At 41.3% G+C, this 16,886-nt stretch overlaps 1 protein-coding gene across 3 annotated transcripts in view; it reads right to left on the bottom strand.

Moving 5' to 3' along the window:
• Window positions 1-1,865: 1,865 nt before the first annotated feature.
• The window catches only part of CDC16 (cell division cycle 16), a 29,508-nt gene continuing 14,487 nt past the window's right edge, over window positions 1,866-16,886 (bottom strand). For all 3 annotated transcript variants that reach the window (XM_014867928.3, XM_044779632.2, XM_044779631.2), the window contains 6 exons: window positions 12,116-12,268; window positions 10,653-10,716; window positions 8,104-8,165; window positions 7,033-7,168; window positions 5,366-5,456; window positions 1,866-2,347 (listed from right to left, as the gene is read on the bottom strand). In XM_014867928.3, coding sequence (XP_014723414.1) covers window positions 2,088-2,347; window positions 5,366-5,456; window positions 7,033-7,168; window positions 8,104-8,165; window positions 10,653-10,716; window positions 12,116-12,268 — 766 coding nt within the window. In that variant the 3' untranslated portion in view covers window positions 1,866-2,087. The remainder of the gene's footprint in view (window positions 2,348-5,365; window positions 5,457-7,032; window positions 7,169-8,103; window positions 8,166-10,652; window positions 10,717-12,115; window positions 12,269-16,886) is intronic.

The following is a 16,886-nucleotide window of genomic DNA, read 5'->3' as shown; positions in this document are numbered from 1 at the left end:
GAAATAAGCCCTCATATTTACTGTCAACTGAACTTCGACCCAGGTGCCAAGACCCTTCATGGGGAAAAGACAGTCTCTTCAAGAAATGGTGCTGGGAAAACTGAATATCCACATGCAAAAGAGTGATGCTGGACCCTTAACTTACAAAATTTGCAAAAATTAACTTAGAATGAATCAAAGACCTAAATGTAAGAGCTAAAACTATAAAAATCTTAGAAGAAAACATAAGTGAAAATCTGCACAATCTTGGGTTTGGCAATCGTTCCTTAAATATGACACCAAAAGCCCAGCTGACAAAAGAAAAAATAGATAAATTGGACTTAACTAAATTTAACACTTTCATGTATCAAAGGATACTATCAAGAGAGTGAGCAGACAATCCAAAGAATGGGAGAAATTATGTGCAAATCATCTATCTGATGAGGGTTTAATATCCAGAGTCCATAAAGAACTCCTACAACTCAACAACAAAAAGATAAAACAGTCCAGTTTAAAAATGGGCAAACAATTTGAATAGGCATTTCTCCAACGAAGATCTACAAATGGCCAATAAGCACATGAGTTGCTCAACATCACTAGTCATTAGGGAAACACAAATCAAATTAAAATGAGATACCACTTCCCACCTACTAGGATGGCTATAACAAAAAAAACTGTAAAAAGCATTCATGAGGATGTGGAGAAACTGGAACCCTCATGCACTGGTGGTAGGAATGTAAAATGGTGCAGCTGCTGTGGAAAAACTCTGTTGGTTCTTCAAAAAGTTAAACACAGAATTATCAAATGACCCTGTAATTCCACTGCTAGGTATACACCCAAAGGAAGTGAAACCAGGGACTCAGATATTTATATACTCATGTTCACAGCAGCATAATTCTCGACAGGCAAAAGGCAAACAACCCAAGCATCCACTGGTGGATGTGGTATATATACATATAATGGAGTATTATTCAGCCATAAAAAGGAATGGAGTTCTGATAAAAGCTACAACATGGATAAACCTTGAAAATATTATGCTAAGTAAAATACACCATACACAAAAAGGACAAATATTGAATGATTCCACTTAAATGAAATTATCTAGAATAGGCAAATTTACAGAGACAGACAGTAGATTAGAGGTTACCAGGGGCTGGGGGGGATGGATGAGTGGGGAGTTACTGCTTAATGGGTACAAAGTCTCTGTTTGGGTGATGAAAAAAATTTGGAAATAAATGCCACTGAATTGTACTCTTGAAAATGTTTAAAATGGCTAGCTACCTAAACCTGTATACATACACACCTAATTTCTTACAGCAGTTCAGGTTTACAGAAAGATGGAACAGAGAGCAGAGTTCCCACACAGCATAAACTCCAGGACATGATGTCCATGATATACCCCAGGACACAACGTGAGGAGAAAGTTACTTCACATCTGTGGTATTTTTTCCAAAAACCCATAACCTTAGTCCAATCACGAGAAATATATTAAACAAGCTCAAATTGAGAGACATTTTACAAAACATATGACCAGTCCTTCTCAACCCACCCCAGTCATGAGACAAGGATCGGAGACATGGCCACAGCCAAGAGGAGCCTAAGGAGATGGGATGACTAGGTGTGGCGTGGCCCCTGGATGGGTGCAGGGCAGCAGAGGGCACTCACGGGAGAACTGCTGACACCAGAGCCTGCAGTCCAGTCGCTAGTGATGTGCCAGGGTGGGTTTCTTAGTCACGCCAAAGGCCCCGGGGTGACGCAAGACGTTAGCCATGGAAAACTGGCTGAGGGTGGACAGACATGCTCTGTACTATCTTTGCAGCTTTTCTGTAAATCTCAAATTAGTCCAAAATAAAAGTTTACTGAAAAAGAAAAAAAAGGACATAATAGATGGTTTACCTTCTTTATTCCATGACACATAACTATTTTGTAGGATCAGAAAACATCTGTTGCAAAGGCGTGCAATCCAGTCTCTTAAGGCAGGTCTCTGTTCCTAAACGCTGAGGTATAGTCTGAATTCAGGGTGAGAAATGGGAAATTCTTAAGACATGACAAAGCTGTGAGGAAACACGGACCTGCTCTCGACAAACGGAACTGGGGCCCATCTGGAATCACGTACTGTGGTCTGACATAGATGTCTCTAACATCATGTCACTTTCATTCATTTCAATTTCAAAGGTTTCTTCCAAGGAGGGTCTGGAATCTGGTGTTTTCCTTGAGGTTTCCAGGGGTGCAAGCCCTGTCTCTTCCGCAGTCTGTTTCTCTACTTCAAATTCCCTGAAATCCCAGGGAGGTGAAATAATGTTTCTCAGTGTCTTCATCGTATGCACATCAAAGTCATAGCATTTTAACTTGTCTTTAATGTCTGCTCCTAAAAGAAATACGACAAGAAGAATACAATAAGAAATTCCATCATTAACCCATCATTTCCATCGTTACATGACAGGGCCTCTGTCATCTACGTCAAATGGTACTTTAAGAACTCAAGCACAGCTCAGGGGAAAATGTTCCAATTGTTTCCCTCCTCTTGTTTTTCTCCTTCTTATTGAGTGAGATTGCTGGGGAGACTTCAGAAACACAGGCCATTTCAGCCCGGGGGGCTCAATAGCCACCCTATGTCCAGAGCCCCTGAAGGCCAATAGGAGCGTGGGGGCACTTCTCAGCCGCCACGGATGACAGCTGCCTGCTGGCATCTCACACTGGGACGGTCACGGGTCTCATGCACAGAGAAACCACAGAGAAGGGAAACACACTTTCCGCCACCAAAACTTTTAAGAATAATGGATAAGAGACTTCCTATAGGTGTATTAGGTTCAATCAGTTCTGACATAAATAAAATGGCAATTTTACCCAGTTCAAACTGATAGCTTTCACTGACAGGTGCTTTGACAGATAATGACATGCAAGCCTTCTAAAAATAAAAACAGCACAGCTTGGTGATGATAGTTAATAATACGATATCGCACACTTGAGGTTGCTAAGAGAGTAGATCTTAAAAGTTCTCATCACGAGAACTTTTCTCATGAGAAAAAATTTCTAATTATGTAGGGTGACAGATGTTATATTGTGGTGACCATTTTCCAATATATATAAATATTGAATCATTATGTTGTACACCTGAAACTAATATGTCAATTACACCTCAATAAAAAAACCAAAAAGTAAAAATAGTACGTAATGAACAACACACTCGGAAGCCTCCTCTGTAAGAACTACACCTTAGTGAGGGCAGGAAAATGCCTTTCTTACTCAGTATCGTATCTCCAGACCTTACTTAGCTTTGTAGGAATTGTGTGTCACTCTGCAGTGAACAAATGAGAAATGAAGGCTCAGCCCCGCCCAGAGGCACAGGCCACTGAGTGTAGAGCCGAGATTTCACCCCGGGGTCTTTAGGATGTCAGAGCTCAAGTTTCTTTTTTGTTTTTTTACCTTTAAAAATTGAGCGATAATCTACAAACCGTAAAGCGTGCACAGCTGGATGAATTCTCGCCTATGTACATACCAACACAAACACCACCACACCAAAATCAGAACATTTCCAGCCCTTAGAAAACCACCTCATGCCCCTTCTAGTGAATACTTCCCTTTCTCAAGCCAGAAGTAACCACTGATCTGATTTTTCTATCGCCCTGGATTAGTTCTGCTTATTAATCTTCATATAAATGGAATTAACCAGGATCTATTCTTTTTTTCTCAAAATTAGTGATTCACCTATGTTACAACATGATTCAGTAGTTAGTCCTTTTAATTCTGTAGGATTCTACTGTATGAGGCTGTCTGAGTCCCACAGCTTATTTCTCCATTCTCCTACTAGTGGACACTCGCTTATTTCCATTTAGGTCCTATTATGAACAGAGCTGCTGTGAACAATCTTGTGAGACTCTGGCTTACCGAGGCACTTGTTTCTGTTGGGCATATACCTGGGAGTAGATCGCTATCCTAACACCCTCCTAATCAACCTACCAGCACTCATGCCCTTTCACAGCCACCGATTCTACACTTAATCATGACTCATTTTGATGAACAGAATGTAACAAAAGTGATTTTGTGCAACTTCCAGCTTTGAAGAGGTTTTAAAACTGTAGTTCTTGTCCTTTAGAAACCTGAGACCACCATGCTCCGAAGAAGCCAGGAATAAAAGGCCCATGGAGAGACCCAGCTGTGCCAGCTGTCCTCGCCTGTATACGAGGCCCTCTGAAACCAGCAGCCCTGCCAAGCGCCTGCTGACCGCAGCCACACAAGTGAATGAGACCAGCAAATGAGCCACCAACCAACCCACACAACTGTGAGAGTAAGACATCTTTGTGGGCTGGAGTGGTTCGTTAGGCAGAATAGATAGAATAGGCCCGGTTAACTTTAGTAGATGCGTTCAACAGTTTTTCAAAGAGGTTTTCCCTGTTTATAACTCCACCCATAGTCAATAATACACAACAGTTTCAGCCGCTCTGTATCATCGCCAACACCAGGTACTGCCAGTATTTTTAATCTTTAGTCATTCTCGCGTGTTACTCTCATCTCCCTGTGAGTAATGATCTCGAGCACCTTCATTTGCTTTATGACTTTCTGGATATCCTCCTTGGTGAGGCTCCTTTTCAAGTATTTTGCTTACTTCTGATTGAACTTTTTCTTATTGATTTGTAGGATTTTTCTGTAGTCTAAATACAAGTTCTTTGACAAGTCTATGTTTTATAACTTCTTCCAGTCTACGACATGCCTTTTTACCCTCTTAGTAGTGTTTTTGAAGAAAAGAGGTGCTTAATTTTATTGAAGCCTAATTTAACATTTTTTTCCTCTTATAGTTTTACATCCTGTTAAAGAAATCTTTGCCTACCCTAAAGTCCAGATCTCAAATTTCACCTCATTGCATCCTCTTTACCCCAGAATGTGTATATTTAAATGGGTCCCCAAGTACAGCAATTCCATCCAAACTTCTCTATGACTTATCATTAAGAAAATTTTTAAAGAATTACATGGCACTATAGAGTGAATATAAGCCAACTTACTATTCTCCTGAAATGTAAAGACTCATATGCTATACCCTGCGTTATGAAATATTAAAGCCAGAGCCCTTTCATTTGTATATTAGAAAAATGTCTCCAAGGTTTTTTCTATAATGCAACTAGATTGACTCTTGTATATCACAGTGCTCTTCACACATGTTCTGTAAAAGTATTTTGCATCTAGCAAGTACTGAACGTTAAACTAAATGGATAGAGTCATTAATTCTTATAACTTTGTTCCAACAAAATAAATGGAGTTTCTTGATATTAATGTAGTTAGAATGGTTAGAAAGACAAACTTAGAACCTTATGTGAGAATCTGAGAAACCTAAACAGAGATATACAGCAATCTAAAACATGGAATATAATATCAATAATAATAATCTTACCAATATAAGCTTCAGAATCACCAATGTACATCTCAATGCAATGACCAAGCATTGTAACAGAAAACGTGTCATCTCGCCTAAGACCAAGGGCCTGCCAGAAAAAATTCAATGTCGTTATTACAAGAAAAACATATTTCGTTTTCCTTTGTTTAAGAATATTCCCACAGGATTCAATTCAAAATATTCCAAGGACTCCAGGGTGGGTAAGGGAGGCTGTGAGGGGCCCAGTTCAAATGAGCATGGCCATGGGTAAGGACTGCTGGAGCGTGTGCAGGCAGCTGCAGGCCCCTCACTCCTCTGTGTCTATGTTTCGAATCCCCTCCCCCAAGAAGACTTAAGAACTCTCTCTCCACACAGAGGCCTCTGAACCTTCTGTATTAATTCCATCACACAAGAGCAGTAAATTATATAGGATTCAATCACACATTTGAAAGACCATGAAACCAGACACTTGCATGGCCCACACCTGATGAGCTCGACACTCTGGGTGTCACAGGGCACCTTCAGGACCTCACCTCACCTGAAAATCTCTAACTGACCCTTGAAAATGAGTCATGAATACATCACTCACAAATTTATCTTGGAAATATCACACTCTCTCTCATACCGTATCTCTTTCTCCAAATACTGTTATTTCATCAATTCTAAGACCCACAATTTTTCAAATTCTAACACTTCTGAACTTGGGCTGTCTCACAGCTGGTGGCTTCTTACCACTGCTGTCACATGGCTGCAGCCATGACAAGGTGTCCTGCATGACAGCATGGGCCTGGTGGCCACAGTGACAGCACACGCTGCACCACAAGCTGCATGAGGAACACTCCAAGAGGATACATGAATTGTGGTCATCACCTAAAACCCTCCTGTTGACACTGTCTGGCAGGACGAGATTGGCAAAGCCAATGTCCTCAGCTGGGAGGAACCTGGGTCAAGAGGGGGTGTGGGTGTTGGCACGAGGGCTCTATTTTGGGAAAACAGGGATATTGACCACCTGGTACAAAAGTGATTTAGAAGAACCAAACTCTGAATGTGAAGAGCTGAATATCTTAACTATTTCACTTGTATTTTCTTTTTCATGTAGGTACTAGAGTGATTCCTGATAAAAATTTATATCCTAATACGTCCAAAAGAGTACTTTTTCTGAGTACATAAAAAATAAGTGATAGGAAAGAAGTATGTTAAAGTTTAAATGGCAGCATACTTTCTGTGTGGTCATCCTGCTTATTAACGGTGTCTTAGAGCTGACAAGATGCACAGATTAAGGAGAGATTCTTTCCTTGTGCTGAACACAGGCTGTTTTGTTCATCTATTAAAGCGACCTAAGGGAAGTGATTGTAAGTCACAAATAGAAAAAGTGGAGCTCCCAAAGAGTTCTCACTGTGCGAGAGGAACTTCTGAAGCCCCTGCCTGGACATGATGCTAATCCTGGACACTGCGGGGCTCAGTGCACACTTAGGACAAGTCTCCCACTTGTTTCTACCTCGGTGAGGATTGCACAACATGCACGTGCTTTTTTCTGCAAAGAAAAGAATAAAACACAAGGTCGCCTGGAGAATTTTAAAATGGTAAAGTAACGAACATTGCCCAGAAAAGATCTTTTCAAAAATAAAAAAAAGAGGTGGTAAATGTTAACCAGCTTTAAAGTCAGGTACAAACAAAAGACATACTGTGTGGAAATAGTCCACGGCGTTTTCGAAGTTGCCCATCAGACTATGGATGTAGCCTATGGCAGAATAGGTGGAGGCGTTCTGAGGAATCAACACCAGTGCCTGGCGATGGTAGTCCAACGCCTCGGCATACTTTCTGTGAGAGGAGGGGGAGAACAGGAAGAGAGAAAACAATCAGTGGGCACAGGGAAAGCACTAAACTCCTACGTCTACAAGGAGTTCTCGTCGTCTGAAAACACAGGAACGCTCTCCTATACCAGAGTAACAGCCTCGTCTGGAATGGCCTCTCATGGCCACTCTGTGCCCCTCATATGGAAATGCATTTCCTGCCTTTTCACCTAGCTGGCTGAGGGGCTCCTGCAGGGATATCAGCTGTAGTCCTTTCGATGTTTGGCAGGAGACTACAACCGAACCTAATCCTTGACTCCTGGGTCTGTGCCCTACCAATAGCAAGGCCTCCTTCACAGGAAGACAGACCTCTCCCAGCAGGGGCGGCTGTAGAGTCCTGCCCTAAGGCAGAACACACTTCCCAAAGCTCTCTTGAATACCTGCCCTGTAAAATCTTTTGTGGAAAAAAGGTCTTGTGCTCAATAAAGTTTGGGAAATTTACAGCTCATAATGCACAATAAAGACTTCAAGAAATCCTGAAATAGAAAAACCTATTAAATTTTGAGTAACCTAGACTTTCCCAAACTTATTTAACCAAAGAATTTATTTTTTAATCATTGTCTGTTTATCACAGCACAAAACTGGTATCTAGCGGAAAACAGTGAGTTAGAACACAGATGTGGTTTTCATTAGATCCTACTGTCCTAATTCTTCTAAACTAATTTTAAACACTAACATTTTTATAACCTAAGAAAAGTTACTAAAATTTCTAAAGTTTCCAAAATAAAACTGTACCAGCAGAGATAAAAAAATAATTATTTTGATGCTTGTTATAGCTCAGAAGCCAAGTACAAGAAAACTAGAGTAGAGGATCTCATAAAACAAAAATATGGAAAAGGCTACACAAAATTAAGTAAACTTTTAGTCACAAAGAATATTCTGGAAATGCTCTACTTCACTTACTTAAGTTTTCTGCAGACGTGCCCCAAGTTGTTCAACAAAGGTTCCCATTTGTCAACTGTCACCTAAAACACAGCAACATCAAGCCTGTGATTTACACACGTCACCTCTCAGCTTGGCCTGTCGCATCATTTCACACATCTGTGTGAGCTGGGCTCTCTCCTGGTGTTTGCACAGCACTAGGCAAGAGCGTCTGTTGGTTTTTCCATCTTTCTTTCCTACTCAACAAGCCTGCCTGAGGACTATTATTTTGTCAGCCAGCTCTGTTAAAGAGCCCACCTGTGCTGAAGTTGTTCAAATTTTGTATCTCCAGCCCAGAGCTTTCCATCTGCCTACTAAATATTTCCACTTAGAAATCTCACAAGCACTTCAAATTCAATGTGCCACATGCCAAACTCTTCTCCTCTCTCTCCTGCCATCCCAGCTCCCCAAACTCACATACTTCTGAGTGCCCTGACACTCAGTCCACAGCACCCGTGTCATCCCTGACCCCAGAAAGCACAAAGGCTTGTTTATCAGCCTCCTCGGCACAACTCCAACCCCATTAACAAGCCTTGTCTGCGCCCAGTCGTACAAGTCTGACTGTGCTCTTGTCCCACCACCTCAGGATAAGGTGCAAACTCTAACATCTTCTTCAAGGTCCTTAACGATCTACTCTTAACTCTCCGGCCCCATTTCTTGACATTCTCTGTGAACTCAAAATCCAAGCCATACTGAATCAGCTCGAAATCTGTACACACCATTCTCTACACCTGAAACACCCTTCTCCTCATATTTGCCTGCTAACGTCTGCTCATCTAGGACCGAGGTGTAAGATATTGTATCCAGAAGGCCTTCCTGACCACCCTCGAATCTGGGTGAACTACCCGGTGTGGGTCCTCTATTTCCTCAAGCACTGCCCCTTTTGTGCACTGTATTATTACAGCCAATTCACTTATCTGCATTCCCCAACAGACCTGAGGGCAGGTAATACCAACCAGTTCCCTGTTGCCTGCCAACGCCTAGCTCAGAGCTCAGGACACAGTCGACACGCATTAAATAAGTCTGAACTGAATAAACAGACCCGAGCACAATCTCTACTCTCCACTCTGAGTGGGGCTCCAGGAGGCACAACCCACGTGAATGAAAACAAATCCTTTACGACTCTTACGCATGACTGCTCTCCTGTGGCTATTCTGACATTTACTGCAGTTTACAACTAAAGTTAAACCATATCCCTCCTCTTCATATAACTCTTTAATGGGCATTTTGACAGTTTTAATAGTATTGTGCTTTTGTACTTAAAACCATTACTTTAAATTTCTGTAAGACTCCAAAGTGCCTTGTCATCAAGGAAGATCGTCTCAACTTCAAGTGTGGTTTAAGACAGTATGTCTCAAACTTTTCTGTGCATGGGAATCACCTGCAGATCTTGCTAAAACTGCAATTTTGATTCAGTAAATCTGAGATTCTGCACTTCTAATGAGCTCCCAGATGATGCTGGTACAGCTGGTCTAAGTTGAGTAGAAAAGTCCTAAGGTATTCAATTCTTTGAAAATTATCAAAGTGCTAAGTGGCAACCCTATATTGACAAAAACACATGTTATCCAGACCACCCAAGAGTGAGCTGTGGAAGAACCTGCTTTACAAACATATATGTGCAAACACACAGAAATACAGTGTTTTAAGTTCATATGACAAAGAAGAGACCAAAATAAACACAGCTGGGTCTATGGGGACAGGCAGACTGCCACCTGACAGGGACCCCAAGGGAGCTGTGTGAGTCTCAGTAAAGAGGAACTAGCAGGCAAGGAAGATGTGGGCCGTGGCCAGTGTGCCCACACAGGAAGAGAATGAAGCTGGAAAGTGACGATCAAACAGACTAAACCAAATATAGCTATGAATAAAATGAATCAGGAACCAGAAGGGCAGCAAAATGCAAATCCTTACCTACAGAAGTTTACAGTATCTAAAATTGTCATTATTTTAAAATAATACCAATGTATACACATCCACGTAGAGCACAAATTCATGGAGTACATCTCTCATACAACAGAACCTAGCTAAACATTTCCAACACTGAAAGATCCACATACATACTAAGTACAAGGTAAGGAAGAGCAATGACAGGTCTGAACTGGAATGACATCTAGCCCTGTTCCTGCAGAAGTGGGATCCACTACTTACTTACCCATTAATCAAAGATGAGGCTCTTTTAAGTTCTAGAGAAGGACATACTCTGTTACCTGCTACAGTTCCCAACAGTTTCCACTAACCATCACATATTCCCTGCATCAAATAATCATCAAATATACTCTGACTACTCCCACACACCAAAACCAGAGTCTCTTAAGCAAACAGCAGACACTGGTCTCCCCTTAGAAACAAACTCATTTGTGCCATGTAGTACAACAGCTGACTGCCTGACCATTCAAAAACTGACAGACATTCATTATGACAAATATCAGGCTATTATCTTCCAGGCAAGATGACTGTTCGTCTATGCTATTTCTCTCATTCAAAGTAAAAACACTCAGGACTATGTGTCTATTTATAGATACTACAAAGAATACCTCATTCCCAATTGCTTTAATTTTTTCCAAAGCATCGAGAAACCATTTTTCTGCTGTTTTCCATCTAAAATAGAAGGAAAAAAGGTTGCAGGTTATTCAAAATTAGCAAGTATAAACACTTTAAGAAAAAATGTTAACGTCTCTTTCTAGTAACAGTGAAATAAATGAGGTCGGCTTCTGTAAAGAGTTTACTGAAACTCAGATTCATGTCAGATGAGTGGTTAACCTCATGGCAGTGCCTCCAGGAGACAGCGGCTCTCTCTCCTCGGGATGGTGCTCTACGCAGCCACTGTGGACACTGCTGTGGTGAATGTTAACCACCACTCCCAGCAGAAGCACAGGCTCAGCTTCCTACAAACCCGTGGTCACACTTCACCAAGTGTTCAGCATAAACCTGTCTTATATGCGCTTCTGTTTAATGACAGCTTGTCCAACAACGCTGTTGACTCATTAACGCTGAACTCACGGCCAACATCACACAACCCTGGCCTCAGCAAAGCCCCCCAACACGTGTACTTTCTCCAAGCACATCGTGGCCTTCCTGTGCTTGGGAACATGAGACAGCATTTCAGCACTATGCTTCGGGACCATCTTAAACAGCAAAATCGCCAACAAAAAGCACAAAAATGTGAAAAATGTGGCAAAAAATAGACTGCAAAAAGCACACTTGTTTACAGTGTGAGAATGGAAACAAGAAGGCAGAGCATCACCTTGCTGACCTCAGCTGGGAGCACACATGTCTGCCTACATGAGAGCACCTAGGGGCCGACCCTTGGTTACGAATAGATTGACAGTATATTAAAATTATTACTACACATTATAAAAAAGCCCCAAACTTTCTTTTATAAATACTAGATAACCCAATTTTTAGAGCACTACAGTAGTACTAATTTACTGTTTTTAAGTTTATGTATAATTAGTGCAAAGGACTATAGATATTTTTCTCTTTGAGTACGACAGTGAATTACTTATTCTATAAATGTCCAAGGCTGGAGTAATGCCTCAATTGACCAGGAAGCTCAGAGATTGGGCCATTTAATTATTTTAATTTTTGGATTAACTGGCAACTAAACAGAAAACATTTTTGTTTCAAAATTGTGGAAAATCCCTCTCAACTGTATGAATCCAACTCCTAATCAACAAGGAGATGACTAAGGATTCTGAAGTGCCTCCTGAGGGGCTCAGTGACTTGGCAGAGCTGGCAGCAATGCCCAGTCTTGGAACTAAGAGCCTGTGGAAGCCCAGATCTGAGGGGACCAGCATCTGGGTTCGGCATTTTTAAAGAAATCCAATATAACACTTTCCGTTTTATTTCTTAAATGTCCACCTCCTTCTCCTAAAATGTACACGTTTAAAAATAAAAATCACCTGGAGAGTCACTCGGACATGTTATGCTCTAGCGACTGAGGTTTCACTCTGTTTACAAAAAGGACATTGAATGGGTGTTGCCTCGCGGTACTTACTCTCCATTTTGAAACGCAACCACTCCAACCTCGTGCATAACAAAAGGGTCTTCTGGTGCAACACTTAGAGCTTGGCCAAAGAATCTTTCAGCCAATTTTGAGTTATTGGTCAATCCGTATTCTAATCCGATATAGAGCATTGGCAAATGGCACCTAAAAATATTGGAAAATTTCATATATTCAACACGAAAAATTAATTCCTGCTGAATTATAAAGTTTATCAACTTCAAATCTTGTCTGCAAAATAATTCAAACATAGCCAAAAACAGAGTGTTTACTTTTTCCCTAACACTTCATTTAGTGAACGTCTAATGATTTTTAGACTAATCAGCTGCCACTTCTAGAATCTATCAGCAACCTAGTCACTTTTATTTTTCATTATTCTACAGCAGAAAAACAAACACAAAACCCTCTGAAGCAGAAGGGCGTGTCTCTGCTGCCTGCCCTCCTCTAGCCCCAGCCTAGACTGTCTTTCTCCTTCTCCTTTATCAGCTCAGCACATTAATGCATCATGACTGTGTTCAAATCCCACTTCCCTTTACACAGCTGCTTCTGACTTTCTAACCCAAATGGCAATCCCTGTGTGGACTCCCAGTGTATCAGTTATTATCAGTTCTACACCAAAGACTTCTGAACTATGTCATGCATATTCTATTTTCATACCTATAAAGAGTTCTAGGCACAGAGCAAGTACTGAAGAAGGATGGATCTGAGAACATCAATAAATACTGACTGTTGGTATGCGCATTGGTTCTAATGTAGATCACGACTCAAGTTAAGAGTCTACCATCTACAGAAGGGCCATGAAGAACCCTCTACACGTATTTACCTGGAGGAAGAACTTCTGACATGGCAAGGTAAGGACCTCCAAAAATCTACTCCTCCATAAGAGCAACAAGAACACTGCCAAAAGTTGTCAAAATAAACTTTCAGAATTTTGGAAGTTAACCAAAGGCTTACAACAATCTGAGGAGTGTTTACTCTAGAAAACAGCCAAGTCTCAGTAAGAACCGCAAACTTTGTGATGTTTTAACTTGTCCTATTCCCATCTCCCTTTTCCCAGTTCCACAGTAGCCTAGAAAACCAGCAGCCTAGCAGCCACTGGAGACAATAGAATGAGTCTGGAGCTCCTGAAACACCCCAAAGAGAACTGTCACTATTTGACCCATCTGGCAGCTCTCTGGAAAAGTCCCACTCACAGCCTGTCTTTATTTGACCTGACTGAGACCACCGGGTGAGAAAAGATCTATCCCCAGGGCATTCATTGAAAACAATCAGCAGTAACTATTTAACATTAACCTGAGGCAGCTATACCAGTCCAGGCAAACAAGAGGCTGGCCAAAGACTTAAAAGGAAATCTGGGTGATAAGATGTCCACAGGGGGCTTTGAAGAGCTCCCAAATTCCTGGGGATCCAGAAGGCCGCGCACATGTACAGAGCTGTGTGCATGCACAGGAAAGACCAGAGAAGGCCCTAATCTCTCACCCCTGGCTGACCTGAGGCCCAGAACAAGCAGGAAGTGAAGACTAACACAGCTGTCAACTACAGGAACCTGAAGGCAGGCACCACTAGAGGTGTAGGGTCCCTCCCACCAAAGGCAGGCCCTACTAGAGGTGCACGGTCCTTCCAAAAAGAGGGGAAGACTTACTGGTTTGAGACATAAAAGGAAACCACTAAGCCAACTGAGCAGAGGCCTCAGTGGCCTCAGATGACAAAGGACAGAGACAGTACACAATTAGTCCAGCAAAGTCATAACAAACAGCAACAACAGCAAACCCTGAGGTGGGATTGGGTAAATCTGATTTCCAGAAATCCCACATTATATTACTTTAAATGTCCAGTATCAAAAAATAAAGAGACATGTAAAGAAACGGGAAAGTATGGCAAGAGAGACGGGAGGAAAGCAGTCTACAGAAACTATCCCGGACGAAGACCCAAAGCTGGACTTACCAGACAAACACGTTAAATATTCAACCAACTAAAGGGAATCATGTCCACAAAACCAAAGTATGAGAACAATGTCTAACCAAACAGAACAACAACAAAGACATAAAAATTGTAACAAAGAACCAAACAGAAGGTCTGGAGTCAAAAAGCAAAATAATAAAAAATTCACTAGAAAGGTTCAACAGCAGTTTGAACAGGCAGAAACATCAGTGAACTTGAAGACGGGTCAACTGAGATTATTCAGTCTGCAGAAGTAAGAGAAAAAAGAACGAAGAAAAGCAAACAGAGCCTGAAAGACCTGTGGACACACCAAGCACTCCAGCATACTCGTAAGGAGAGCCCAGAAGGCAGAGGGAGCAAGTAGGGGGCAGAAGGGACATTTGAAACAAAAGAACATGCTGGCCAAAAACATCCCAAAGCTCAAAAAACCTGAGGCTAAACTTCAAGAGATCCACATCTAGACAAGCCATAGTCCAACCAGTGAAAAACAAAAAAAGAGAATCTTTAAGTAAGAAAATACAACTAATAACGTACAAGAGATCCCCAATAAGATACACACCCAACTTCTAACCAAACACCTGGAGGCCAAGAAGGTAGATGGATGACACTCACAGTGCTGAAAGAAAAGAACACCAACCAAGAATTTTATATCCAGCAAACTATTCTTTGAAAATGAAGGTGAAATTAAGACTTTCCCAGGGAAATGAAAACTAAGAAATGTTGGTGCAGGCTTGCCTTATAAGAAATACTAAAGGAGCTTCAGGCTGAAAGGAAATGACTCGAGACAGTAAGTCAAATGCACAAGAAAAAATAAAGAATACCAGTAAAGGTGATTATGTAATTATAAAAGAAGGCACAAACGTATACTTATTCTTCTCTAACGGACATAAAAAGCAACTGTATGAAACAGTATGCATATAACTGTATTCCTGGGCCTGTCATATACAGAAGTGCAATGCTTACCAATAACAGCACAGGATGGGTGAGGGCAAAGCTGTAGCATAGGAAGGAAGACACCAGATAGTACCTTAAATCCACAGGAACAAATGAAGAGAACCAGAAATGGCAAATGAGAAGGCTAATACAATAAATGCTATAAATTATACTGGCTCTCCTCAAAGCTTCTTTGAAAAACAAAATTACATGCAGTAACAATTATAACAGTGTATAACAGAGAATTCGCAGCTAGCCGACCTGCCAACAAGAACTTCTAAAGGGAGTCCCTCAGGCTGAAATGAAAGGCACTAGACAGTAACTCAAATCCACACAAAAAGTAAAGAGTTTAGTAAAAGTAACCACACACGTAAATATAAGACAGTATATCTTTGTTTGCAACTCTTTTCCTCTGATTTAAAAGACAACTGACGCAATAAATCATAAATCTGTTGATGAGCTTACCATGTATAAAACGTAATCTGCATGACAAAACTAGCACAAAGGAGGTGGGAGAACAGAGCCAGGGTAGAGTACATTTTTTGTATACTATCAAATTAAGTTGGTGTGGTAAAGAAAGAAATCTATTTGGTCTTCATCCTGGGTTGTCCTGCAGCCTGTGCGGTTTCCTGAGTGACAGGAGCATCTTTTTGTTACTTATAATGAGCCCCCTTTGATCACACCTGCATTTATGCTCACGGAAGTAACTTAGGGCCTCAGTTGGGGCTGGTCAGGATGGGGCTGGTCACCAGAAAGACCTAGTGACCAGAGGGCTGGGACTCTCCGTCTCATCACTGCCCTCCTGGGAAGTGGAGGGCTGGAGATTGAGCTCCACAAAAGCTCCTGAACAACAAGATCTGGAGAGTTTTCAGGCTGGTGAGCACATCAGGGGCTGGAAGGGCAATGTGCCCAGGGGAAGGGAAACTCCACACACCATGAGAAAAATACTGTAGGAAAAACCAGGAAATTAAAACAGTACATTACAAAATACCTCATGCAAAAGAAGGCAGTAACAAGGAATAGAAGAACAAAAAACACTTGAGACATATTAAAAAACAGAGCAAAATGGCTAAAATAAATCCTACTGTATCTGTATTTACATTACACATAAATGGATAAAACTCCGTCAAAAGGGAAGAAATTGGCAGAAAGGGTAATAAAACCACGATCCAACTATATGTTGTCTACAAGAGATATACTTCAGATTTAAAGACACGAACAAGTTGAAAGTAAAAGGACGGCAGACACACCGTGCAGACAGTAACAAAGGAGCTGGCATGACTATACTACCATCAGACAAAACCGACTCAAGACAAAATCTGTTACCAGAGACCACGAAGGACATGTGATAAGGATAAAATAATCGAGCCATCAAGCCCTAACAACGGAGACTCAACACATGAGCAAAACCTGCCAGAATTGGAGAGACAAATAGACCATTCAACTAGAATAGCTAGAGACTTTAATACTCCACTTGCAATAATGAACAGAATAACTAGGCAAAAGACCAACAAGGAAACAGAAGATATGAACAACACCCTAACCGAACTGGACTAAGGGACAGGTACAGAACACTGCACCCAACAAGAGCAGCACTCTCAAGCGCCCCTGAAACAGCCTCTAGGACAGATCATGTCAGGTCATAAAACAGGCCTCAGCAAATTTAAAAGGACTGAAATCACACAAAGCATGTTCTCCAACCACAACGGAATTAATTAGAAATCGTAACAGAAGGAAATGTGGGAAATTCACAAACATTTGGAAATTAAATAACACACTCTTAAATAACCGACTCAAAGAAGAAATCATAAAGGAAATTCTGAAATCGTTATGTAATTTCAAACATTTACCCAAACACACGGCACGTCAAGAGAAGGCAAAGCTGTTCTGA

Source organism: Equus asinus, chromosome 11, assembly GCF_041296235.1.
Source record: "Equus asinus isolate D_3611 breed Donkey chromosome 11, EquAss-T2T_v2, whole genome shotgun sequence".
Lineage (NCBI taxonomy): Eukaryota > Metazoa > Chordata > Mammalia > Perissodactyla > Equidae > Equus > Equus asinus.
The sequence above is the reverse complement of the archived record's forward strand: the minus strand, read 5'-3'. Positions and strand labels throughout refer to the sequence as shown.